Source organism: Astyanax mexicanus, chromosome 16 (assembly GCF_023375975.1).
Source record: "Astyanax mexicanus isolate ESR-SI-001 chromosome 16, AstMex3_surface, whole genome shotgun sequence".
Taxonomy (NCBI): domain Eukaryota; kingdom Metazoa; phylum Chordata; class Actinopteri; order Characiformes; family Acestrorhamphidae; genus Astyanax; species Astyanax mexicanus.
The window spans coordinates 16,169,185-16,197,153 of record NC_064423.1 but is presented as its reverse complement, the minus strand read 5'-3'; the positions used below and the strand labels follow the sequence as shown (position 1 = coordinate 16,197,153).

Genomic DNA, 27,969 nt, shown 5'->3' with positions numbered 1-27,969 from the left:
GAGAGGCCTGGACACAATCAGAGCTGAACCAAAGCACACACTGTTCTTTACAGCCTTTAGAAATCTACACTACAAAGAAAACAGAGAACAGTGAAGACAGAGAGAGAGAAGAGGCAGAAATAGAACACAAGATATAGTAATAGTTGGAACTGAATGAAGGTTTATATGTGTAAATGTGATGTAATGATATATGAGAATACAATAAGTGATTGCAATATTACAGTGAAATGATAAGAATAACTCAATGTGCATTTTCTGAAGGAAATATCAGTATTGACAAAGCAAAAAAATAAAATGTTCGACATCAAAAAGAAATGAAATATAGTTCAGATAAATACATGTTAAAATATAGACAGACCAAAAAATTGATAGATTTTACATTACTGCCTTTGTTTTATTACAAACTTGTTACAATGACAGATAGATAGAAATGTTTAAATAATGTTAAAAGTATTTAAAGATTAAGAAGTAGAAGAAGCCAATAAATAATAAGTGTTTTGTTTTGCTGATGATATTACTATGGTGATTTGACCAATATTACAATTGTGTTGTTATTGTGTTATCACTATTTTATTACAATGTTATTACTATTGTGTAATCACTGTGTTACTACCATGTTATTCGTATTGTGTAATTACTGTTATCACTATTGTGTAATTGCTCTGTTAACAATATGTCATTACTTTTATGTAATTACTATGGTATTACACTGTTATTATTGTGTATTGTTGTGTGATTAGACTTTTATTACTATTTCATCATTACCATATTATTTCAATGTTTTTTTTATAACAATGTCAAACCATGTTATTGCTTTTTTGGGATTACCATGTTATTATTATTCTGTGGTTACTGTGTTATCACTATTGTGTAGATATTTTGTTAAGTCTCTGCTATTGCTATTCTGTATTACTCCTATTACACTGTTATTACTACTGCCTCATTACCAAATTCTTACAATACAAATTCTACAATACTTTCAAAGTCCCCAGTGCGTTGTTTTTAAATTCTACCAATCAAGTGTGGAGCTACTTTGAGCTTGTTAATGGTGTATAAATAGTGATTTCTTTGCATGGGCATCTCTATGCCCCTATTGCTTGCATTGTAACCCTGCTGGGAGCATTGGCTAAAAGTGCTGTGTGTTATAATGCTGGGGGTGAATGGAGGTGGGCTATTTCACCAAGGTTTGTACTCATTATTACGTTTCACTAAACCACAAGTCCATTTTACATCAGATATCTCCTTCTCCATTGAGCAGCTTTCATGGGACATGAAAAAAGACATACAACACAACAGTAAGCCCTGTCCCGTGACATGTGGCATGTTATGTTAGTGTGTATAGAGTACTGTTGTAATAAACAAACAAAAGGAAATAGGGAACAGCTTAATAAGAAACACAGAGACAACACTGCAACTAAATATAGCTGAGGAAAAAAAGAAAGAGAAAAAAGTGTGAAGAGAAAAAAGAGAGAGATGTGCTACTTCAATTACACACATTTTTCACAGGATCACACACACACACACACACACACACACTCAGCTCAAGTATGGAGTGTAAAAAAAAGCCCATTGTGGCTCGTCCTCTTCCCAGGAATACACCCTCATTTACACCTCTGCCGCCAGAGAGGAAGAAAAAACGACCTGTTCCCTCGCTCCGGAGGCAGGGGAGCTGACCCGTCGCCATGACAACAGCCTGTTAGAGCACCACCGGGACCAGCAATCAATAGGTTCTAAAACAGGGACAGAGGAACTGAATTTAGGCCTACTACAACACTTTCCACACTAATCTGAGAGCTGTGTGTTACAGAGAGAGAGAGAGAAAGTGGGGGAGGTTAATATGTGTTTCTTTTTTAAGCTCTGAATTTGATGAATAAAGCACCTGTTGCTTCCTCTAAACTTCAAGCCTAATTTGACCAATTTCTGCCTGAAAGTACATACCCAAATTGTAAGGCTTTTCACTCTAATATAAAATAATTTAGATGAAATTTTATGAATTAATATTAATTAGAAGTCTTTACAAAATTAGTTGAAAACACTTAAAATTATTCAATTGAACATGTAATGGTCAACATATGGTAAAAACAAGAATAAAATACAGCCGCTTTAATTTTCTAATAAATAAGATTTATTTTTTATTTTCAGATATAAAATCGATATAATATTTTTTCTTTTGCATTTATCACTGTATAAACCAGTCTAACACACTCTTTCAGCTCTTTCTGTACATCCTACAGTAACACACAGCTTTGTAGGCCTGAGAGCCAGGCGGTTTGTGTTAAATCATACAAGGACGTACAAAAAATGCAAATATGCAAATTATGAATCATGTTTTTTTTTTTATTACAAAAGGCATATTTCACCCTAAATGGATTTTCTGAAAGGAAATATGGCTTAATAGTCTAGATATTCATATTTATAAACACAGATTATAATGACATTTTTCAGTGTGTTAAGAGATCTTTATAGGGCTTAGCACATTCACCTCTTAGCTCTGGGGGTTCGGGTTCAAGTCCCTACCTGGATGGAATTTCCATGTTCTCCACGTGTCTTTATAGACTTCCTATAGGAAAAGGATTTCCTACACAGTCCAAAAATATGTTCATCAGTTAATTTGGTTACTCATAATTGCCCTCATGTGTGTATGTGTGTGGAGCTCTTTGTATGCGTTGTGTCATGTGTGATTGGATGTGTATGATTGTATGTCCAGATATGGACTAATAAGTGTTTGATGCAGTCCTTGCCTAGCTGAGGCAAGTGAGGCCTGCAGTAATTTGGGTAATTTATTCTGAGGTTTCTGTTTTTGGGACTTCCTAGATGAGTTGCCATTGCCCTTTTGGAGTAATTTTGTATGGTTGCTCCTGGGAAGGTTCACCAGTGTTGCATGTTATCAAGATTTGTGAAAAATAGCTTTCACTCTGGTCCCAGCTTTCACGCTGGAGTCCCAAATGTTAAGAACTTTTTTTTTTATTTAATCAGTCAATTACCTTGTTTTCTCATCTGTTCTTGAATTTCTTCAGATTGGGGCATAATGTGTTGCGTTTTGAGATCCTTTGTCCTGCTTAAATGATTCCTTGATTCTACAGGTCTGGCAGATTAATCAGGCCTGGTGTGGCTAGTGAAATGGGGGTATTGTCTGATATTAAAGTTTGTTTGATGACAAAAAAGCCAAACCAAAAGAAATTTGTAAGAAGCAAATACTTTTTTCACAGCTCTGTATGTATATATTTTTATGTTGGCTGGGTTAATGATCACAGGGTTGTTGGTTCAATATCACAGAGCCACTGCTGGACATTTGAGTAAGGCTCTTTAACCTCTCTGACCCTTGTTTGGAAATTCTGGTAAATGTGTTTGTTCTACTATTTTTAGCCTTGATTCGCTTGCACCAGTGCCATCAACGCAATCAGATAGTGCACCAAAATCTGGGAAAACTAATCTTTTATGAGAACTAGGAGATTTCCTGTAAGAATGTTATTCTGGCTTGTTTCATTTTCATGTTTGTTTATTTAAACAGTGAAAAAAGTTACTTGTTAGTACTACATTTTCCTCCAATTGAAGTTTAATTAAACACATCCTGTCCCACTTGACTCTAGTAGCTCCAGACTCACTCTTATAAACTATAATCGCGGCTAACAGAATTCCCGGAAAGAGGAGCTGAAGTGAAAGTGTATAAACAGAAAGTGTAGGAAAGTCCAGGGGAAACACCACGTCCTCTGAAAACTCCTCCAAGTTTCCCTCAGATCAGCCATTAGCAGTAGACTCTAACTCCACGCCATAGACATGTGTCATGTTTATAAGGCTGTTGGACTTTGTGGAAGCTCTGTTCCTGGACATTTTACTTGTTAGATACACAGTAGGACTGTGACACAACCCTAAATCAGAAAAGGTTGGGACTGAAGTGCGGAAAGAACAAATAATAAAAAAAAAATACAGTGTTCTCACAGTATAAACTCAAGATGTTTTATCTGTCCAAATTCTTAATATAATTAATTATTAATATAATATACCAAACAATATAATAAAGGAACTATCAGTAATATTTGAAAGTATTTGAAGTATTTGAAAGCTCGTGTGGGTTGGCAGATGAACATATAGTGGTATGGTACGATGGGTCTTCCTCAGTAGCTGATCAGTGAATATATATACAGTATAGTCATGGTCAGTCATGGTATGGAGTGATTCAGTTCAGAGTTTGAATCATTTTAACACAGAGTCTGATTTAGTTTTTGAAGTCTGATTCAATACAGTCAACTCTGATTTGATTAGGTACCATGATTCTGATTCAGTTCAGTGTGAAGTTCAGTGTAAAGTCTAATTTAGCTGATATATATATATATATATCTTCGGTGTCCACAATGCACGTCTCTTCTATAGTAGAATACAACACATATAACACACCAACACAGTTCAAGTAATAAATATTTATTAAAGAAAAGGCCATTTTTAAATGAAAAATATGACACTTTTACAAAGACAATGATACATGTAACATACAAAAGCTTTACAGAGAGGAAAAAGGAAGTCAATTTTTTACAAAACCAAATTGCCTACCATGTCTTACTTGTGCTGTGCACATCATTCTCAATCTACTATACTGCCAAACAACAACACAAAAACAGACAGTAGCTGCACTTAGTAAGAAACCATCCTCTGCTAATTAATATTTACATGACTTTATACACCTGTCCCACACACTCTTGCTCTATAAGTATTTCACCCCCACCTTCTTTCTCTCTTTATCTCTTTCTCTCTGTTTCTCACATATATACACACAGTGCTCTCAGAGCTTTATATACATATGGCTCCTCATGTGAACACGCAATGCATAGAATTCACATAGGATTCACTGTCCCGTTCTGCACAGGGAGCACTGTTATCCTGCAACAGCTGTCCACCACTGAAGGCTCATCATAACTGCAGTTGTATAGCTGGGGTGCAGTTCAGATCAGAAGAGTCCGATTCACAGTTTACCAGTCCAATTTGGTTCAATGCAGTCTGAGAGTGGAGTCTGATTCAGGCCAAATATTCTGATCTAGTTCAGTGTGGAATCTGATTTAAGTGCAGTGGCTCTGATCCAGTTCGGTATTGTGTCTGATTTAGTTGTAGTAAATCTGATTCAGTACCGTGACTCTGATCCAGTTCAGGTCAATAAGACCTCTGATTTAAATCACTGGAGTCTGGGTCAGTTTAATTAACCTGATTCAGTTACTTGGAGTCTGATTCAGTACAGTGCTGTTTGATTCAGCACACTGACTCTGATCCAGTTAAGCAGCTAAGTGTGGAGCCTGATATAGTTGTAGTGAGTCTGATTCAGTACTGTGACTCAGATCCAGTTCAGTGCAGAGCGTGTTCAGTTCAATAGCGACTCTGATTTAAATCACTGTAGTCTGGGTCAGTTTAGTGACTCTGATTCAGTTCCTTGGAGTCTGATTCAGTACAGAGGTGTTTAATTCAGTACACTGACTCTGATCCCGTTAAGTGTGGAGTCTGATATAGTTGTAGTGAGTCTGATTCAGTACAGAGGTGTTTGATTCAGTACACTGACTCTGATCCAGTTAAGTGTGGAGTCTGATATAGTTGTAGTGAGTCTGATTCAGTACTGTGACTCTGATCCAGTTCAGTGCAGAGTGTGATTCAGTTCAATATGGACTCTGATTTAAATCACTGTAGTCTGGGTCAGTTTAGTGACTCTGATTCAGTTGCTTGGATTCAGTTCAGTGAGTCTGAATCCATCTAGTTTGGTCTCTGATTTAGTTCAATTGAGTCTGATTCAGTCCAGTGGACTCTGCTTCGGTTCAGTGTGAAGCCTGACTCAAGCCAGCAGAGTCTGATTCAGAACAATGAACTCTGATTCATTTCTAACGCAGTTCAGCAGAGACTGATTCAGTTCAGTAGGGTCTAACATTTCTGTGTCGTTTACGCTGTGCCTGGTTTGCTCTTGCTCAGTTCGTAGAAACCCTTTAGCCGCTGTCTCCGCAGGTACTCCAGCACCACAGCGGCTGAGGCCAGAATTCCCAAGCCAGCTAATGGAATAATAAAATAGTTCCAGTGGGGTGGAGGGCTGGCCGTCTGGAGTTCTACAGGGCAAACAAAAAGGGGAAAAAGTTAGAAAAAATGTTTTCTGACTGTAATAATAGAATAAAATATAGGAAATTAAGATGTTGCAGTAGGTTCTTTGATATACATCACAGAAAAAACACGTTGGTTCCATATTGGAATTACATTTTGTAACGTCTGAGCCTTCAAAATATTGTTAACATTCAAATCAACTACTACTTCTGCTATCAATCAAAGAACCCATTGTACCGCCGCTATTTCCAATATATCATATGTCTTCTCACTTACCCATCACATGAATAGTGAAGACCTCAGTCTCGTAGCCCAGGGCATTTGTGACGTTGACTTGGTAAAGCCCTGTGTCATTTGGTGTGAGGTTGACCAGCACAAAAGTGCCGTTGGGGGAGTAGATATCGACCCCACTGTCCAACTTCCTCAGAATGATGGCAGGAGGAGGGAAGCTGACTGAATTGCAGCAGATAGTGATGTTCTGGCCTTCCTGCACCCATGCGGATGGGATTACCTTCACTGAAGTGTTCCTGGGAGGAGCTGAAATAAAAGACAGTATTTAAATTTATTTATTTATGTATTTATTTTATTTACATTTAAATTTAATTAAACCATATACTGCACGGGGAGGAAACAGGAGATCACGGTAAGATAAAACTGATTCTTTCCACCTTATTCCACCACATACATTTATAAGAGCAGAATTTCGTATCAATTGGTTTATGATCACAATGTATTCAAATCCAGCTAATTTTAAAGCATTTGAACACTTTTAAGAGCTACTTAGTGTCAAATCTGTCCACATATTGGCCATTGTAGCTGCAGATTTTCACTCTAAACAACCAAAAGCACAGTTTATTCCACTCCTTAAACAAATCATTGGCTGGAATAAAATCCTGAATCCACACCGTCCAACTTTGGACATGTGCAATATCTCTGATTTAGAGAGTAGGTCATACAGTGGAAGCTCTCAAAAAATATCATGGGGCAGCATAAAACTTATATCCACCACCTTCTTGTATCTTTGAAGTCTAACAAAAAAAAAAACCCTGAAAAGCACTCGATGAGGCTGCGTCACTGGGATGGGGTGCTACAGACTAGTAGCTCTTTAGCCCAGAGGGTTGTTGAACCCAATTGCAGAACAGTTGATCTCAAAGCATATAAACCCAAGAAGAAAGGAGGAAAAAATATATAAATAAACACACCGCTCCTGATGTGGGATCGAAACCGTGTCGTCAGGGTTGTGGACCAATACACTACCACTGCCCCCTCTAGTGAATTGGGACACGGATGGGGGAAAAACGCTCTTATAAGGAGATAGGGAACCCAAGAACGTGCGGAAAAACAAGATCGTTCATTATAGTTCAAACAACCAACCACACAGGCCGACCCCTGCTGTAGGTTGTATGGTACTCCACTCTGTATACTGTGTTCTTTTAATTATTGTATGACCATCTGATCATATTACACAACCTAGATTTTGTAAGTTTATTATCTCTGTGGTTAATCTATATGAATAACCCCCTACTTTTGCCATAGAAAATAATGTTTTACAATCCAATCATCAGGAACCCCGAGGAGGTCCATATTTCTTCTTAATCAAATATCTCAGCACATCTGTACTTGCCAGCCTTTAATGTTTTTACCAGTTAGTTCAGGTGTGTTGGGAGACCTAGGCTACAGAGACCTAGTCTCCAAAGTTTGGACCCACACATGTTTTTTTCCAGGGCAGAAAACACACTTGAGTGCATATTAGAGCCCTGGGATTTCAGAGAGCACCAGAATCAATGCTCTGAGTGACTTGTTGTTGAATATAATCAGATCCTGGTCATTACAGAACAGATAAACACAACTCTCAGGTATAACAGGATTACGAGTATCAGAACACTTATGTCTGGGGGGGAGGCGTCATCCCATCAAGTGAAGATGTGAAGTCAGTGTGTGAGCAGACACATATTTCTTACCTTGCACAGTAATCTGGGCGCTGGCATTCTTACTGCCGTATTGATTGACAGCTTCACACACATAGACCCCAGAATCAGAGAGCTCGGCAGCAGGGATGGTGAAAGAGGTCCGAGTGCCCTGACTGGATGCTAGCTTCGTCTCTTCACCATCCACCACCTTCTTCAAAAACACATGCCCCTCTGGAGCACTATCTGTCAGGCAGGAGATGCTGAGCGTTTCCCCTGCCTTCAGCTCCTCCTGTGGACTCACAGTGATGGTGGTCTGTCTGGGGGCGTCTGCAAAACAACAAAAGTACTGTCAGGCTTGACTAGAGCTATGTATTGGCAAGAACTTGGCAATATGTGACTATCAAATACACACAATCATATTTATAAAATTTGAGTAAAAATACCTTCATCTGATCAGAATAGTGACCCAGTTAACATGTTTTGGTTAGTAAAATTTCGTTCTTAAAATGTTTTGGTAACATCACTGCAACCTCACTGGTTTGATTTTTTTTTAGCTCAAATTTTTTCCACATTTTCTCCCCGATTTACACAGCCAATTACCCATTAGGGTAATAATTATTCATTAGGACTCCCCCTAAGACTAGCCCATGCCTCCTCTGATACATGTGAAGTCAGCCACTGCCTCCTTTCAAACTGCTGCTGATGTAGCATTTCCGAGTAGCATCACAGTGCTCTCGGAGGAAAACGCAGCGACACATTTTCAGTACATCAGCTCACAGATGCCTTGTGTTGACTGACATCACCCTTTGGAGTGATGTGGGGAAAGAGAGTGCCATCTACCTACCCACAGAGAGCAAGGCCAACTGTGCTCTCACAGGGCTCGGGTAGTCGATGGCAAGCTACATGAACAGGATTCAAACCAGCGATTTATTTTTAACATGGTGGCAGTGCTTAGCCCACTGGAACACTTGTAGTCCCTGATTTTTTGTTTTAACAAAGTAATGTTACTTTTAACATTTCCATAAAATTAATATTCATCTAGCTGCAAACATTATGTGAACAAAAACTTTCTAATAACAGTGTGATGCAAACCATTATTATGTCACATGATTTCAGAATGTTGCTGGAACATTATTTCTGTAATATTACAGGCTAATCTTTCTGAAAACTGTACAAAACACTGCTAAGTGTTTCTTAGCATAATAATATTCCATGTTAATTAATTAAGTAATTTAAACCCAAAATATGCACAAAAAAGGTCAAATTAAAAAAAATTCAATCAGGGTTTTTTTTTATTAAACATATCATTCTTATCCACAAAGGCATGTGTGGCTGCAAGTTGTATCCCAGCTAAGTAAAAGCATGTGGAAAATATGGCTTATGGTTTAATGCTTATGGATAAATCCCTTTAAAGATCTTAAAGGGGCCTAAACCAACTTTAAAAAATGTGAAGGATAATAATGTTAGCTCAAGAAAATGTGTCAAATGAATATGTTTTAAACAAATTACACAAATTAACATTTGGACAGCACAGACTGTTATAGACTCATAATACAACTATAGACTAATAATACAAAATAATCATTGGAATTTTATAAAATTGAAGTAAAAAATATTTTTGTTAACTTGCCCATTTTGCTGTTTTTTCTACGCAAATGATAACTACACTTCTCTTAAAGGTACAATATGTTTTTTCCCCCCTACAGATTTCTTTAAGCTTACTTTAAGTTAGCTTTTACAGACCAATCACAAAGTGTCCTGCACCCTCACAACATGCCAAATCATTTTCTTAGGTAATATTTACTTTGGTTGCCACTGATTTGACAAGTATCCTACATTTAAAAACAACATGTTGTATCTAAAAAAAAGAAGCACATGAGATCAGCTGTTTGAAGACAAACCAACTGATTAAAGAAGTGGAATCAAGTGTGCTGCTGGTTGTTTAGGAGAAAAACCTATACTGTAACACTGGCCCTTTGCAGATAAGATTGGACACCCCTGGGTTACTTGCATGGGCAATTAAATTGGCCACACAACACCACAGTAATAGAAGATGAAGAAGACCATACTGTATTAACCACACTTGTGCTGAGCACAGATGGAAATCAGCCAGCACTGAACACATACACACACACTAGAGCTGCAACTAATGATTATTTTCGTAGTCGACTAGTGTGGCGATTATTTTTGTGATTATTCGATTAGTCAATGATTATTTTTGCCATGCCTTGTCATCTCTGCTTGCTGTGGCTACGGTTCTTGTTTCAACTTTTTTCTTGTTTCATCTTTGCTTAAAATCGATAGAAACAGCTGAACAAGGGATTAAAATGCCCTTCGAATGTCCAGAACATGGCCCTTTAAATGTGGAAAGTGCTGCTATTTAGTGGGGAAATGTGTAATCTGTTGTGTTTGGGCACTTACAGAGACCTTTTAGAGGCCGAGTTGAGTGTAAACTGTGTGAGTGTCCCCATTACTTTGTGTAGTGCTACTAATTAAGGATTAGTCGACAATGAACATTTGGAGTCTACAATTTTTTTTAAGCGTCATTGTCGATAATATCGACTAATCGTTGCAGCCCTAACACACACACTGTGAACACACACTGTAATGACACACATGTACACTTACAGTGCCTTGCCAAGGTGACAGATGTCGTCTTCTCTGTAAGCGCAGCTGGTACTCCATCCATCTGTAGTGAAACCTTACATGTAATAGTCGTATCTTGAACGCTGCTCTGCAGTTGATAGAAGATGATGGAGCTGAGGTTCTGCAGTCCATCCACAAAGGTCTCTGAGGGCAGTTCCTTCTCTCCATCCAGCCACTGTATACGGAAAAGCTTGGCTGGAAACACGTCGCGAACCACACAGGTCAGACTGGTCATCTCACCCTCCAGAGAATATCCAGAACTTTCAATGGTAGGATCTGAGGTAAATGCTGACAGAGACAATATTAAAAACAAAAAGTTCGGGGTGAATGTGAGGAGAAACCTGACCTCCAAAAGCTGAAGCACATCATTCTCCTAAAAAATGCAAACATACTCGGTCTTTCATAAAATAGTGAGGCCTCATGTCAGCAGTAGAGGAAGAACAGAACATTTTGAGGGGAGATTCAGTCATCTCAAAGTTAATCATGTTCCAAGTTAGAAGAGCATGTCGTACTGATGGCTGCTCCCTCTTCAATAACCTTGAAGATGCTTTTATAATTGGTTCTCTCAATCCTCCCTAATAACTGCATCAGCGGCCGCTCCTTATCAAAGTCCTGCTTTCAGAGCTTCTCCTAAACAGAAATGCGTGAGTGATTATAGTCACACTCAAGCATAATGCACTCATTTTATCTCATTTTGATACAGGCTGTCTTGTTCACTACTGTGCTGGAAGACAGCAAATCAGGCTATCATGTGGTGAAATATAGTTTCACTGGGCTGTTTCACCAGAAGAACACGGTATATTAAATTTCAGGCCTCGTAGTTCATAGATTAGATTCCTTCTATTACTACAAACATATGTAACAATCTGCTCAAAATCAGGAAGTAATCCTGTGGAACAGGGGTGTCCAAGCTACGTGCCCGCAAGGTATTTTAGAAATAAAATGAAAGTTGGCCCGCAGTTTTTATAATGTGAGATTCAAAGTTTAAAGGATATGTGTCAGAAAACAAGCCAAAGAGTCTAAAAGCGGCATCAATGCGCAGTTGTAGGTATACTGTGGTATAATCTTGATGAAAATTTTAAATTCACTTAGTATGTGGTATTAGGTAAAAAGTTATTTTGCGAAATCAGTAAATTTCTCTATAATTGCCCTCATACTGATACTGAAATAGTATTGTAATAATGATACTCACAGAAAAGCTTCACCTCTGTCTGTTTGGACTTCACCACAGATCCACACTTGACCTCACAGATAAAAGCTCCCTCATCATCCGGCTCTACAGACTCCAAATTCAGCTGGGAGATATCTGTCTGGCTGTTGTTCTGTCTGTACTGTGGCTTATCCTGCAGACCCGTCCAGGTGAAGAGTGGGTGAGGACACCCCGAGGCTTCGCAGGACAGCGAGAGTGATGACCCTCGCTCCAGTGTGATCACACTCACATCTGGATGCATGGTCACCTCCAGGGGGTAAGCTGCAATGAAGGTAAGAAGAAATAACACAATAACTCAAAACATATCAATGCTTAAAAGATTTAAAATATAAATCTACACTGGGGCTGCACAATATTGGGGGACAAAAATGACATTTCTGAATTTTGTAACTTTCGATTATATATTGCAATAAAAAATATATATATTTTCACTAGATTTCACAAAGTTCGCTGGAGTCCAAAAGCTTAAAAAAAAAAAAGCTTGACGAATCTTCCCAGGAGTGATTGGCCTATTAAAATTATTCCAAAAGAATTAAGCCAAACTGTTCAGTTAAGATAGATCATCATAATTTAAAATAATGTTTCCAGAGATTTTACAGAATTTCTGCATTTTTAAACCAATAAAATATATACAAAGTAATTTACATACAATGCCTAAAGTTTAAAAGATAAAACTAAACGTGGGCTGCACAATATTGGGGGACAAAAATTACATTTCTGAATTTTGTAGCTTTACGATTATATATTGCAATAAATAATATATATATATTTTTGCTAGATTTAAGTTGATAAGACAACATGATATTAATAATTGTATTAATAATGTATATTGAAGATATTCAAGAAAAAGTGGTTCGCTGACGTCCAAAGGCTTTAGAAATGCCTAGCGAACCTTCCCAGGAGTCACCGGCCTATCAAAATTACTCCAAAAGGGCATGGACAACTCATCTAGGGGTAAATATGGCGTAAAACTAACACATGAAATTTCAGAAAAAGAACATCTGACTAAAAATCAAACATGGTGCTCTCTACCAGAAAATTGATTGCAGAAAAAGTTATTTTATAGGGGCAAATAGTTTTTTGGGGCAAATAGATTGGTTTGAATAGAACTTGTCCATTCATAAAATTATCATTTAGAAACATTATTTTTATATTTACTCAGGTTATCTTTGTATGATATTAAAATGTGTTTGTTCTTCTGTAAGAAATCTGAAAAAATATGACTAAAAAAGCAAAAATAAAAACAAAACATTTTTTTTATAGCATTGCATATTATGGAAAATACCAGCATGAATTTTCCTTTTATATCAAGCACAGTGACAGCATGACTTGTACAGTTTAACTATCCTTAAATTATATTGCAAATTCTTTAATATAAATACTGCAACAACTGAAACAGTATATTGTGCAGTTCTAATCTACGAAACAGCAGAAAACAAAACAGCTCATGCACCAAAACAGAGGCTCTAAGAGGGGTAATTAGCCAGACATGGTGCACCAGGACAGGGTTGCCAGAAATGTAAAACCTCTGAATTGGGGTCATTTTTCTCTGCTCACAATACACCCTGTCCTGGACTGTTCTGGATTTGGATAATCCTGATTCAGAGCATAATCAATTCTAAGACTTAACAAACATTTGAAAAACTGTTGAAAAACATTGGCTGATTTTTTTTTTTTTTTTGGCAAGCTGAGTGTCACACTTCAGCTGCCTCACGATCACGATTAAGAGATCACTGTAATTACTATTTACGGAAGTTATTTCAGGCCAGTATACTTACAGCGTAGTAAACAACCCAGTACTTGTTTATTTCTACAGGTTTTTTTTTAAACACTACATTGATATTAAACGGGCCTTGGATGAATATAGGCTTTTTGGATGAACTGTATGTAGGACCATAAGTTAAAATATCTAAAGTGACTCATAATTTGACTCATTATCTTATAGTCCTACGTACAATCAAAGTACAGTACCTTAAATTCAGTGTAAAAAAAAACCTTAAATTCAGTAGCATCTCTTGCTTAGATGACCGGAGTCACCTGGAATTCAGGCTTTCAGTTAACAGCTGTGCTGAACGTGTCAAGAGTTAATTACTTGTATTTCTTGACATCTTAATGTGTTTGAGATCATCAGTCGTAAAGTTGTGAAGACGTATAGTTGGTATACAGTGAATAGCTCTATTTAACGTTCTAATCCTGTCATATCAAAAACTACTCAACTAATTAAAGAAAAGAAATACTTTAAGAAATAAATGTAAACATTTCAATAACTTCGAAAGCTTACTCAAGTGCTGTTGCAAAGACCATCAAAACATTATGATGAAACCGGCACTCATCAGGATCATCACAGGAACAGAAGGCCAAGAGTTACTTCTGTTACACAGGATAGGTTTTTGGATTTTGGATTGTTTAACACTTTTAAGATACTACACGATTCCTTATGTTGTCCTTCATAGTTTGGATGACTTAAGTATTCGTTTACAATATTTTACAAAAATAACATTGAATGTAAAGTTCTGACTAAACTTTTGACTGGTACTGTACATTATGATTTCAGTTAAGCTTAAATAAACTAACTTTTAATCCCAGACTTTTTACTCCTTTTAGAATATCTGTTTGGAGACACTAATGGGTTCTGGAAATGTTGATTGATTGAAGTTTTGTTTTCTAATCTGACATAAATGTATTAAAAATGGGTTCCTCTTTGTTTTTACACGAGATTTTGTCTGAGGTCCACACTGGTCTGCAATCAGTAAAGCATGTATATAGTATATTGGCAAAAGGAATCCTAGATTTGGTCAACAGGTTTATTGTTTCTCATTATGACATTATTTTAGAAACATAGTGTAATCTGTTTCTGTCCTTTTGGAGCATTTCTATTGGTGCATCCATTATGAAATTTGGACACAAACGGCACATACGTGATTCACAAAAAGTAAAAAAACTGTAAAATTAAAGATACTTTTTTTTTTCTTGTGGCAGCGATGATTTCATTTTGGTGCACTCCTATTGGTAAAAATGTTAAAATAAGTTGTTTGCATGAGCGTGAATATATACTGACTAGATATCATACACTTTCTCATGCCAACACATCATATTTCACCATTAGTGCAGCTGTGCGCAGCCTCAACCAGAAATCCAATCATCCGCACTAAAGCTTGGTCATTTAATACGCTACGGTCCTGCTTTCATTTTACTCTTCATTTCAGTTCATTTTATATTGTTTGATTTGGCCGTGCAAAATCCACAGCCCCTCCAGCGCGGTGTCAGATGTAATTTTGGACAATAGCGCATACTGAGGTCAGAAATGGGCCAGAAATCCAATTAAACATTTTATATTAAAAGCCTGGAGCCATTTCCTCAGACAAAGCCTAAGCTCTGTCCCCAAACTTAATTAGCCCATGTATGCATTTCTCCATTGTACACTCGTTTAGCTGCGGGAGCACACTTATCCATACAAAAACAATCCCCGGAAAAATGTCAAAACCCTTAATTAAGAGACTCACTTTGAACGGTAAGCTGGACGCTGGCCTTCTGGCTGCCGTAGTCATTGAAAGCTGTGCAGACGTACAGGCCTGAGTTGTTGGCTCGGGCAGAGCTGTACGATACGGAGGTGTGAGGCCCTTCTCCAGACGCCAGCTCAGACTCCCCCCCATCTAGCAGCTTACTCAGTACCAGACGGCTCTGAGGAACGCTGTGGCTCGTGCAGGAGATGGACACGAGCTCGTCTTCTTTGGGCTCATTGGTCGACAGAGAAATCACAGTGTTTGTAGGAGGACCTGTGGAATGAAACACCAGATAAATAAAATTAATAAAATTCCATATTCCAATGTGGTTTAACGTCATAGAACCACCAATGGCATTTTACCAATAGGGATGCTGTTTAATTTGAAAAAGTTTCCTGGCAGAGAAAAGGATATACAGGGGTTAGACAATGAAACTGAGACCACAATAATTTATTGTGGTGACGGACAGTTCTGGTGGAAACAGGAGAGTTGAGGTTGAACAAATTGAATTCTGCCGTGATTTGAGACGCCGTGTTTTTTTTATGTTTTTTTATGTTTTTTTGATACAATCCAGGTTAGCACCCGAACATCACTTTCAGAGAGCTTCCTCTTGCGTCCACAGTTAATCCTGTTGGATGTGGTTGGTTCTTCTTGGTGGTATGCTGATATTACCCTGGATACCGTGGCTCTTGATCCATCACAAATACTTGCTGTCTTGGTCACAGATGCGCCAGCAAGACGTGCACCAACAATTTGTCCTCTTTTGAACTCTGGTATGTCACCCATAATGTTGTGTGTATTGCAATATTTAGAGCAAAACTGTGCTCTTACTCTGCTAATTGAACCTTCACACTCTGCTCTTACTGGTGCAATAATGTGCAATTAATGAAGATTGGCCACCAGGCTGCTCCAATTTAGCCATGAAAACTCCCACACTAAAATGACAGGTGTTTCAGTTTCATTGTCCAACCCCTGTATATTTAATAATGTTTATATCTGAAAGGCCCTGATGAACCTGACTAAATTTGTAAAAGCAAGGCTATAGCTGCAATAGCTGTGCTAATACCATAGTATGCTAATGACATGGTAGTGATGCTAGTGGCACAGTGGTAGCAATACTGGGAGAGGCCATAACTATTTTTTTTATATATTTTCCACAGAAAACAGCGTCACTGTATAAAATAATATTTAATTTGGCATCAAGAAACCTAATTTCTAAGGGCAGCTGAAACAACATCTCACAGCTCATTTGTCTCTTGAAACGACTCCAAAGGGAATTTTAAAGTGACGGAAATATTATCTGAACTAAGAGCACATTTCCGCAAAGGAAAGATACTGTTTATTCAATGCTTGCAGATTTTAAACCTGTTGGGTTCCAAAAACAATAAATATGGAGGAATATTATTGCCATTGCCATTCCTGTAGCATACCAGTTTTTATGAAATATATAATGTGTTGTAAAAATGTTTTTTTTTTTTTTGTGGACACATCAAATCCTCACAGCAATGCTACAAAATATAGAAAAATGTATCTGTATTTTTAAGACAGTTTCTCTAACAAAAGCAGGATAAACTCCTTATAACATATTTGATTTTAAAAGAAACAATGAATAAGCAGGTGTCGCAAAACAAAGATAAAATGGCATAGCAATACAGGATAGATTTTTTTTTAAATGCTACAATGATTTATAATAGATACTGCTATTTAATATTTCAATTTTTTTTTTTAACAAAATATGATCAAATTTTAAATCTTGTGTATAATAAAAAGGGTAAAGGGTAAGGGGTAAACAACTATAAGACAACAGTACTGAATGGCTGTGTGTTTCAACTAACCGTGAACTGCGACGGTCACAGTGGCCGTCTTTCTCCCGACCCCGTTGCTGGCCTCACACTCGTATTCTCCAGCATCCGCCAGAGACACGTTAATCAGAGAGAGCTGCCGTGTCTCTGCCACTTTAACCCACTGACCATCAGGCCTCAAAACCCTCCAGGAGAACAATGGGGTCGGATTGCCGTCCGCCTTGCAGGACAGACTGAGAGCAGAGCCGACTCTAACTGTGCTGGACCCAGACACTTCCACGGTTTCTGGAGCAGCTGAAGAAAAACAACCAGGAAAGAATGAGTGGCTTACTTACACTGCAGCACAGCTCCATTGGCTGATATCCAAATGTAATACAGTCAATCTGCCAAGACCAATGTTTGCAGTGTCTGGAGTTTGCAGCTTTAGTAGTTGCAAAGCTAATACAGGTTATGTCAAACACATTTTAGTTTTTTAGTTTGAGATGACTTTTACTTTGTGACATGATAAATAATCATATAGAAAGTAGCCGATAGTAGATGGCAAAGTAGATGGTCATGAAGGGATGCACATGGTCAGCAACAAGATTTAAAGAGTCTGTGACATTCAGCTCAAGTTTTACTGGTATTACTATCCTAAATTCATTCCTAGATTCATATTTTTGAATTCTACCATCTTCTGTATTAATCAGAAGAAATCCGCACCCACTGCAGCCTCGGCTTCCTGTTCTTGGCTGATACCTTGAACTGAAACCTGATGTGGTCCTCTACTGTTGTAGCCTATCCACCTCAGGCCAATTAAAGTCAATTAAAATGTATTTATATAGCCCTTTCCCATTCAATGTCTTCACAAAGTAGCTTCACATAGAGTCTTTCTACAAGTCTTTTTGTAGAGTAGAGACTTTTAAACAACTTTACAAAGACGACAACGGCAAGAAAAAGTCCCTCAAGTCAAGAGGAAGAAACCTTGAGAGGAACCGAGACAAGAAAAGGATCAAAGAAAAAGGATTTTAGAGATGCAATAAAACACTGACTGATTTCAGGTTTAGTTAAGATTAGTAGTGTCATCAATTGTCTCTCAGGGACTATCTTGTCAGATATAGCAGTCATCTGACCTGAAATTTTATATAAACCACCTGAGATATCATAGAAGTCACCTGACCTGAAATTAATTGTGAATCATCTGAAATACCATAGCAGCCACCTGATCTGAAACACCTTGTCAACCACCTGAAATACAATACCTGAGCTGAAACTCCAGGGTTGAATATGGTGGTGTTTATACTGGCATTTCGGCTCTACACAGTTGTACAGAATGGATATTTGAGTTACTGTAGGCTTTTTGTCAGCTCTAACAAACGTCTAAAACAATGTGTTCTAACTGCAGAACTGCAGAATTACAACATACTGGATGTGTTTTCTTTATTATACCATTTTGAATAAACTCTGTACACTATTGACCTAAAAATCTCAGGAAATCAGCAGTGCTAGAAATGCTCAAACCCTCCCTTCTGGCACCAATCATGCTACACTGAAAATCACTAAGATTACATTTTCACACCATCACAGTGGTTAGTAGGAACATTATCTGAAGCAGCTGGATCATAACTTCATGATCATGTGTACATACATAGCTCATATCTCTAGTGAAAACTAAAGATGCTAACCAGACACCATCCATTAAAAAAACATATATATATATACCTATATATTTTTTTTATTATTATTGCTTGAGGCAGGTTAGACTTAATTTGAACTTACATAGAATTACAATGGAAACAGTGGTCTCTCTGGTTTGCTGATCCGGCGGTAGATCAGGTAGCGTGAGTGAGGCCCGGCAGGTTATCTGCGCTCCATCGTCCTCTCTCTGTGGTGTAAAAGTGTAATGGGATTGGACTGTCTGGACTCCATGCTTCCCGTCCTGTCTGTGCACCACAGTTCCCCCACGCATCCACTCAACCTCCATATACTCTGCTGGATGGACCTCAGTGATCTCACAGATCAAGGTGTTCTCCACTCCTGGAACTAAGCTGTCGTGTCCGGAGATGACTGGGTCCCTCGCAAAAGCTGAAATATCAAAGAAAAAAGAAGTTTAAAGATGCAATAAAACACTGAATAAGTTTGGGTTTAGTAAAGATTAGTAGTGCCATCAATTGCAAGAGGTGGTCTCTTAGGTACTATCTTGTCAGATATCATTTTTTGAGATATCTACACATTCCACATCATTCAGACTAATAATTAAGGTAAGTCAGGCTTTTTTACAGCTTTTTAAATAGACCTTTGGTTTCTGAGATTTTTTCCACATACAAAGAGTGCAAATGTTTGTGTAATCTTCTTATGTTACAATGATACAAATAGCAACAGCAACCATTTGGTAATGCATTAGCAACCACTCAGCAAGCACCTGAAATATCATAGCAGTCACCTGACCTGAAACACCTTGTCAACCACATAAAATACAATAGCAGCCACCTGACCTGAAACACCTTGTCAACCACATGCAATACAATAGCAGCCACCTGAGTTGAAACTCCATGTCAACCACCTGAAATATCATAGAAGCCACTTGGCCTGAAACTCTTTGTAAGCCACTGGAAATAACATAGCAGTCAACTGACCTGAAATTCCTTGTCAACCATTTGAAATACAATAGCAGCAACCTGAGTTGAAACTCCATGTCAACCACCTGAAATATCATAGCAGCCACTTGACCTGAAACTCTTTGTCCATCACAAGAAATGCCACATGAGCCACTTAACCTGAAACACTTTGTCAATTACCTGAAATACCATAGCAACCACCTGACCTGAAACACTTTGTCAACCACCTAAAATGCAATAGCAGACATCTGAGCTGAAACACCTTGTCAACCCCCTGAAATATCATAGAAGCCACTTGGCCTGAAACTCTTTGTCAACCACCTGAAATAACAAAGTCACTTGACCTAAAACACCTTGTCAACTACCTGAAATACCATAGCAGCCACCTGACCTGAAACACCTTGTCAACCACCTGAGATACCATGGCAGCAACCTGACCTGTTGAAACACCTTGTCGATTACTTAAAATACCACAGCAGCCACTTGAAATGAAACTCTTTGTCAACCACCTGAAATACCAAAGGAACAACCTGACCTGAAATAACTTGTCAATGATCTGAAATACCATAGCAGCCACCTGACCTGTAATACCTTGTCAACCAACTGATATATCATAGCAACCACTTGACCTGTCATCCTGTCAAACACCATATCATGAAGTACCATAGAAGCCATCTAACATAGAACCCCTTTTGAACCACCTGAAAAACCATAGGAACAACCTGACCTGATACATCCTGTCAACCACCTGAAATACCATAGAAGTAATCTAACCTAAAAACACCTTATCAACCAACTGAAATACCATAGCAGCCACCTGACCTAAAACCTGATGTCATCCACCTGAAATACCTAAGGAGCCATCTGAACACCTACCTAAAATAACATAGCAACCACCTGACCTGAAACCCCTTGTGAACCACCTGAAATACAAAGGGAGCCACCTGACCTGAAACACCTTGTCAACCACCTTGAAATACCATAGATCAGTGCAATTTTACATGTAACCCTTCATTGCTTTGCATGATCTACTACTGCTTTCTATGTCCCTTAAGTTTTGACAATATCTAGAAAAGCATATTTAATATACACTAATAACAATACACTTCTGCTGTATAGCCTACCCTTTTCACAATTAACTGCAGTTCTATAGAGAATCTTATAACTTTCAACTATTACATTTTTCATTTTAAGGTGATCCATGCTACAGCAGATATAAGATTATAAGCAAGTGATTGAAGTTGAACTTACAGTAGACCTCCACTGTGGCCGTGGCCTGTTTGGACACATCCTGGCACGTAGCCGTGCACTTGATTTTGTTTGCATGGTGTTTGGTCACGCTGTTGAAAATCATAACTGACTCTTTAGATAAATACTTGAATACAGCATAGAGAGGTTTGTCTTCCAGAGCGATCCATGAGAATTTCACTTCTCCTGGACATTCGGTCACGCTGCACTTCAGCTCCTCCCTGTCTCCAACTTTAAACAGGGCCTTCTTTGGAGTGAGGTCAATCTGCAGAGCAGCTGTAGAGGGAATACAACAATATATACTTATAGACTTATAGAAGATGATTTTATAGATTTTATTGATTGCATTTAGCAACCAAGATCACCAACTTATCTCACAAAATCTCAAGTCATACCAGAAATATTGGATGGGGTACCATCATTGGCTCATGCATAGTTGCACCAAAGGGTCATATTCTATTTCTGGCAAAGAGACTTGTCATGGTAACTAATTTTTTGGGGTGAAAAAAAAATAGCCCAAAATATTGTTCCAGAATTAATTGTGATAAATCATTTTTGTCACTATTAGAATTATAATACAGTAGAATACACACACATTTCCACATAAATATCGGCAAAAAATGCTTAAATATCTTTAATTGACAATGACATATTGTGATTATGATATTTGTCAATCAAATTTTAAATCAAATCAAATTAAATGCTTTAATGCTTTTGTTATAGGAAACGTCTTTATATTCTACTAGATTTTGGAGCATTAATGTGAGGATTGTCCTGCTTTGAAAAAAAACATATTTAGGTATTTATGTTCATTTACTGTATTATTGTAAGTCGATAATGTAATTATTCTGGCAAAAAAAAAAAAAATTCTTATTTGCAAAATTTCCTTACAGGGACGGATTGCAATTTATTAAAAATGGTAAAAATCATTTGGATATACAATAGAGTGTATATAAACACAATTTTCACATGAATAAAACAGCCTATGCACAGTCTGATACAGCATGTAGGATAATGCACACAGTGTTTTACATTGTACACACAAATAAATATAATACAATATAACACAAAAAATACAATAAAAGAAAAAAATAAAATAAAATAAAATATAAGGTATGCTCCTGTTGTTTTACATTTATATTTGTATTAATATTTATATCATAAAATCATAATAAAACTCACCTGCAAGTGGCAGAAGCACAGCCAGAGTGAAACTTAAAGCTGGAAGCATGCTGAAACACTTCATATCCACAAATGAGAAAGATTAAAACTGCCTGATTCATTTCACTCTCCACTCCTTTTTATACTCTACACTAAGGGGGTTATTTGGGCTGGAAGGAGGGGGCAATGGGCTGTGGATCACTCCCCCACACCAGAAGACCAAATAAGTCATGGCTGAATTCCCCTACTGAGGCCTCCATTCATTCAGCTGGTGGACCATCAGAAAAGCTGAGGAACTAGAAGTGCCATCTGCTGGTGAGAAGAAGCACAATTCACTTGCTGTGTTCATTTAGTGGACACACAACTAAATTAATAAAGAAATGTTGGAAGTGTGTTTAATCCTCCTTTTATGTTCTGAGTCAATTTGACCCATTTTAAAGTTTGAAGAGCGAGAAAAAATAGTTAAAAGTTTTTTTTCTTCAGTATGAAACTTCTTCTGCTTGCCTTAATTAGTGAAATCAACATATATTGAAAATATATAATATAACATAATATGAAAATGGTTCATCTCACATACTTGCAATCATCCCCTGCAGAAACAAAAACTAAAACTACAACAAAATTGAAATGTTATATTTCAATGTTATGTAAAACTATTGTGTTTTATATGTTGATCTTTCAAAAGTAATAAAGTCAAAAAACATAAAAGAGTTTGAACATATTTTTTTTGTATGAAAAACAAGTGAATTATTCTAATTGAACCATTACCTGTAAGAGGTAAGGAACACTATTGCACTAAATATTGATAGAATAATTAGTAATGGAGTTAGTAAAAAAAAAATAATTATATATATATATATATATATATATATATATATATATATATATATATATATATATATATATATATATATATATATATTTGCACTGCTTGTAAGGATTTTTTATTTATTTATTTTGGGTTTTAGACATCTTTTGGATAATTAAAATTGCACCTGGTCAAACTGACCCAGAAATACCATTGCTGTTCCTGACTAATGAACATAATGGGAGGTTTTAGTAGTGACAAAAGTATTGGGATACATGTTTAATTCATTCAGTTAATTATTCCTAGTTTCTTCTGAAATTATTATTAAGTTGATCCTACTTTGTTGGAGTAACTGTCTGTACTGTCCTAGGTACTAAGTTTTGTGGCAAAGATTACTGTGAGGATTTGATTGCCAACTCACCAACTCATTACAAAGGTACTGGATGGAGCACCAACACCATTCCAGAGTTCCAACTCATTTCCACTGATTCACAGCTTAATGCGGGGGTGGGGGTTTATATACCAACCTAGCCTGTATCTGGCATGGTGCCCACAAGTTCATGCTTATCTGCATAGAGGAGAGTCAACTCACTCACATTCTTTTGGCAATACTGCTGGCTCATCTCTACAGGGACTAGACAAGATTTGTGTAAGTGTGTGTATGTGTGTATGTACACTGTAAGCCCGGATATGTTTAATTTACTTAATAAATTTGAGAAAAGTGGTTGCCTTAAGTTATTACAACTAAAGGTGAAGTTGATTTAACTCTTTTATTTTTGTTATACTGTCAAACCGTGCTACCCTAGTGTATATTTAACTGTAAAAATACCAAAAGAAGCACCATATAACAGCATGTTCCCAGTAGATGTAGCTAGTATATTTAGATTCCACAAATCACTGTATCATGGTAAAGTTATGGCAATGAGAGGTCATTACAAACTGCCTTTGTAGAATTTTTTTATATTTCTTTTATATTTTTTTCAAATGATAATTATTGTAAATATATTTTATTAATTTTCATTTACACTCTTGTGCAATGACAGTGCGTCCAAGGTGTTTAATGCACAACAAAAGATTTATTATTTAAAAAAAAAACCCAGAGAAATAATAATAAAAAAAAAAAATTAGGTTAGCGCATGCGCAGTGCTTATAGGAAGTATGTATCGATGGGTAGCATAATTCGACAGAACACCAGATAAGTTAAGTTTACTTAACTTTTTTAAGGCAGCTGGTATGCTGTTTTTTTAAGTAATGAGGAATGAAAACTTGAGTTAGCATAAATTAAAACATCAAGTTATCACAACTAAAGGGAAATTTGATTTATTTCTTAGGAAGCCCAGAGGGAATCACTACACACTGATGGTGAGTGTCTGTCAGAAACTGTTGGACACACCCAGTATGCAAATAGATTGTGACAGAAGCCAATGGAAATGAAGCTGCCAATGGCAACAGACTAAACTATTATATTAATTATAAGTTTATAAGTTATTATAAGTTGGTTCAACTCAAAGATTTCAGTTTGAATGTTTGTGTGTGCCTAGAAATAGTTGAGTATTTTTAACAAATATTTAATTTTATGTAAAACAGACTTGAGTTCAAACAACGGATGGGTTTACAGTGTGTGTGTGTGTGTGTGTGTAGTAGTTGGATGCATTCACTTTCACTTATTCAGATGGGATTGTTCCTTCTCTGAAACACAGAGTTTAGAGGAAATTACTGTGGGAGACGACTGGCTAACTGGGATCATTTGAACAGCTCTTTCGGCTGGGAGGAGGAGTTGGGTTAGCGCCATAGTCTTTTCCCTGAGTTACTGGAGGGAAAGTTCCAGCTTTCTTTTTACTGCATAATAAGAGCGGACATTCCAGATACCCAAGCGACACCAACTTGCAGAACCTCATTGTTTAAGCTGAATAAATGTTACCTTTCTGGAGGTCAATATATAGTCCAGCCAGAATATCATGTCTGCCCCCTTGTTTATACACTTACTGTTCATTATATCAATACCACTGAGCATTTAGGAGCACTTTCCTTCCTTCTGCATACTCCATTATCCTCCTTTCATCTTGTTTTTAGGGGGTCAGGACCCCACATGACCACCACAGAGCAGCTATTATTTGGGTGTAGGGCTGCAGCTAATAGGGCTGCAAATCTTTGGGAATCCCACAATTCGGTTCAGAATCGATTCTTGGGGTCACGATTAGATTTTTTTCTGATTCTCCGCGTCGTGGTACAGTTAAAAAGTTCTGCGGTACAGTTAAAAACTCTGCAGGACAGTGGGTGAGCTCCGCGGTACAGTTAAAAAGCTCTACGCGACAGTAGATGAGCTCCGCAGAAAAGTTAAAAAGCTCCGCAGGACAGTTAAACAGCTCCGCAGGTGCCACGTTTGACACCAAGAATAGCAAGCGATAGAAAAGCAAAAGTGTGTCTTGTGTTATTTTGCCCAATTATGTCTTTAAATATGTCTTAAGGAGTCCATTTCTTCCAAATAAGGTCTGGATTACTGATTCGTCTGCCCACAATGCAAGTTTTTTTTTTTTTTAAAGGTGCACCCTAGAAACCTCCGAGCCCAAAGAACGCCAGCTCTGCTTCTGGACATGTTTAATCCTCTACAGCATGATATTTATATTTGTAAAAAAAAAAACGCCTCAATTTTTTTAGAAGCGTGTGGCTCGCTTATTATATATCACTCAAAAATGTTTGCCTTGATTGCCTTGTGATCTAAATGCATAATGTTGCTTTAAGGCAACAAATTAAAAATCCTTGTTTTAGGAGGTAAAGGAAACTAAATAAATACAATTTCAAATATGCTTCTTTACATATTAAAATATTTAAGAGACAGTGTAATAATAATAAAAAAACATGCCGTAGAGGATTAACATAAGGCTTTTGCTCTGCACAGTGGAGTTTTAAGTGTCATGTGTGATTATTAAAGATTTTCCAAGGAAATCCTTTGTCTATGTGATTCTATCAGTTATTGTTGAATGATGTTTTTTTAATGCAGTGCATCTCAGAGATCAGAGATCACTGGTGTTTGCTTTAGGCTTGTGCCCTTGCCCTTTACGCATTAAAATTCCTCCCTGTTCCTTGAATAGATTAATTATATTTTGGTCTGTAGAGGGGAACTCCCTTCCAGTCATTCTTTAAGAAACACTGTTTTAAAACATTTCAGTCATTTTCAAATGCATTTGTTTACATTGGAGATGTTGGAGATCTTTATTTCTCAAAGTCTCAGCCTTTTGTGGATACTGCTTTTTGTAGCCAATCACATTATTATGTATTTATTTTTCCTTATTATTAGCCCTAAATTGGCCCCATCACAACCTTTTTGATAGGCCTGAATTGCAGGAATGGATGTAAAGTAAATATTTTGGGTTCATACTGTCTACAAACAACTAAAAGTAAATGTAGGAAACACTGTTTCTGATTTGGAGTTCTGTTAGGCTGCAAGTAAACATTCAGTTCCTAAAATTGATATCTTAAAACAAACCAAAAAAAATGGGTCAGAGTAACTTTGACAAAAAAAAAAAAAACTGAAAACCAGGACTGGACAGTTGGGTCAATTGGGATCTCTAAAACGCCAAGTAAGTCTTCAAGATTTTTTCCACATATGCAGTGGTTGGTACCCACCAAAAGTGCTTCCGGTAAGAACAACCAGTGAACAAGCAACAGGTTCATCGATACAAGTGATGCTTATAGAGGTCCCATCTTAAAACGTAAAACGGACTTTTGTTGTAGTAAAACATGATAAAAAAGTACTTACCTTTGATAAATAGCACACCTCTGCTCTCCCACAGCGTTCCGAGGTCCAGAAATTTTAACAGTTTGTCCAAACACCCTTCAGACTGGGTGACACGGGGCACAATTTGCTCCAATAAATTGCTTTTTCCATCGTTCAAAGGCTCAAAGTAGAAAGTAGAAAGATGGCGGCGCACAGAGTTGAATCTAGCGTTAATATAGCGTTTTTAAAAAGCTTCTTGTGCACTTTAAGTTATCAATGCTTCGTTTTAAATGTCAGGGATTCTCTCCGGATTCTAGCAAGGAGGTGTGGAGCTACTTTGAGCCTAATTACGGTGAAAAAAGCGTTTTATCATTAAAATTTCTGGATCTCGGAACGCTGTGGGAGAACGGAGGTGTGCTATTCATCAAAGATAAGTACTTTTTATCATGTTTTACTACACCAAACATACATTTTATACCAGAGTTCTTCTTTAAAGGAGCCAGGTGCCATAGAAGGACATTTTTAAAAGTCTTGTGGAGGACATGTCTTAACATATCACTTTTTATTTTTTCCTATGTCTTTTCTGTTCAATTTACCTCTGCTCTCCCACCCACTCATTTGTTCAGCTGTACCCCCCCTATCACTATTGATGGCCCAACACCAGGAAGGTGAAGACTAGCACATGCCTCCTCTAATACATGTGAAGTCAGTCACCACCTCTTTTAGAAACACTGCTGATGCAGCATTGCTAAGTAGCATCACAGCGCACTCGGAAGAAAGCGCAGCGTCTTGGTTCTGATACATTAGCTCACAGATGCCCTGTGCTGATTAACATCACCCTAGGAGTGAAGAGGGGAAAGAGCACCATCTATCTATCCATCGGGAGAGAGCAAGGCCAATTGTGCTCTCTCAGGGCTCCAGCCGCTGATGTTGAGCTACATGACCAGGAGCCCCATAGTTTTGTAGTTTAATATTTGGCAGATGGTTTTAATACTATGGCTCATTGGTGTATCCTTCAGCTCCAAGGCTGACTGTAAAATCCGCTTTGAAAAAGAGACTCTCGAACATCTGTTGAAGAGCGTAGCAGATCTGACTCATGATTCAGTAGAATTGCTTAAGTATGTATTCACTGTAAGGCATATTATTTCATCCCTCATCACTGACACTGATTACCCAGCATGCCATCCAAGCCGAGCTGTAGCGAGAACTCCGCTGACCCACATATTTCCATTCATTGTATCAGAGGATAATTAATGGCAATACAGTGAAAAGCAGGTTAAGAAAGAGAAGCACGCTCAGA

At 37.5% G+C, this 27,969-nt stretch overlaps 1 protein-coding gene across 1 annotated transcript; it reads right to left on the bottom strand.

The window, feature by feature from the left end:
• Positions 1 to 4,403: 4,403 nt before the first annotated feature.
• vcam1b (vascular cell adhesion molecule 1b) lies at positions 4,404 to 22,296 on the bottom strand. The gene is made up of 10 exons (XM_007240106.4): positions 22,165 to 22,296; positions 20,986 to 21,258; positions 18,896 to 19,201; positions 17,171 to 17,431; positions 15,336 to 15,608; positions 11,815 to 12,093; positions 10,605 to 10,910; positions 8,028 to 8,303; positions 6,343 to 6,603; positions 4,404 to 6,074 (listed from the first exon to the last, which is right to left on the bottom strand). Exons 1-10 carry the CDS (start codon positions 22,226 to 22,228, stop codon positions 5,914 to 5,916), a joined length of 2,460 nt encoding a protein of 819 aa, XP_007240168.3. The 5' UTR covers positions 22,229 to 22,296; the 3' UTR covers positions 4,404 to 5,913.
• Between the last annotated feature and the right edge of the window lie 5,673 nt (positions 22,297 to 27,969).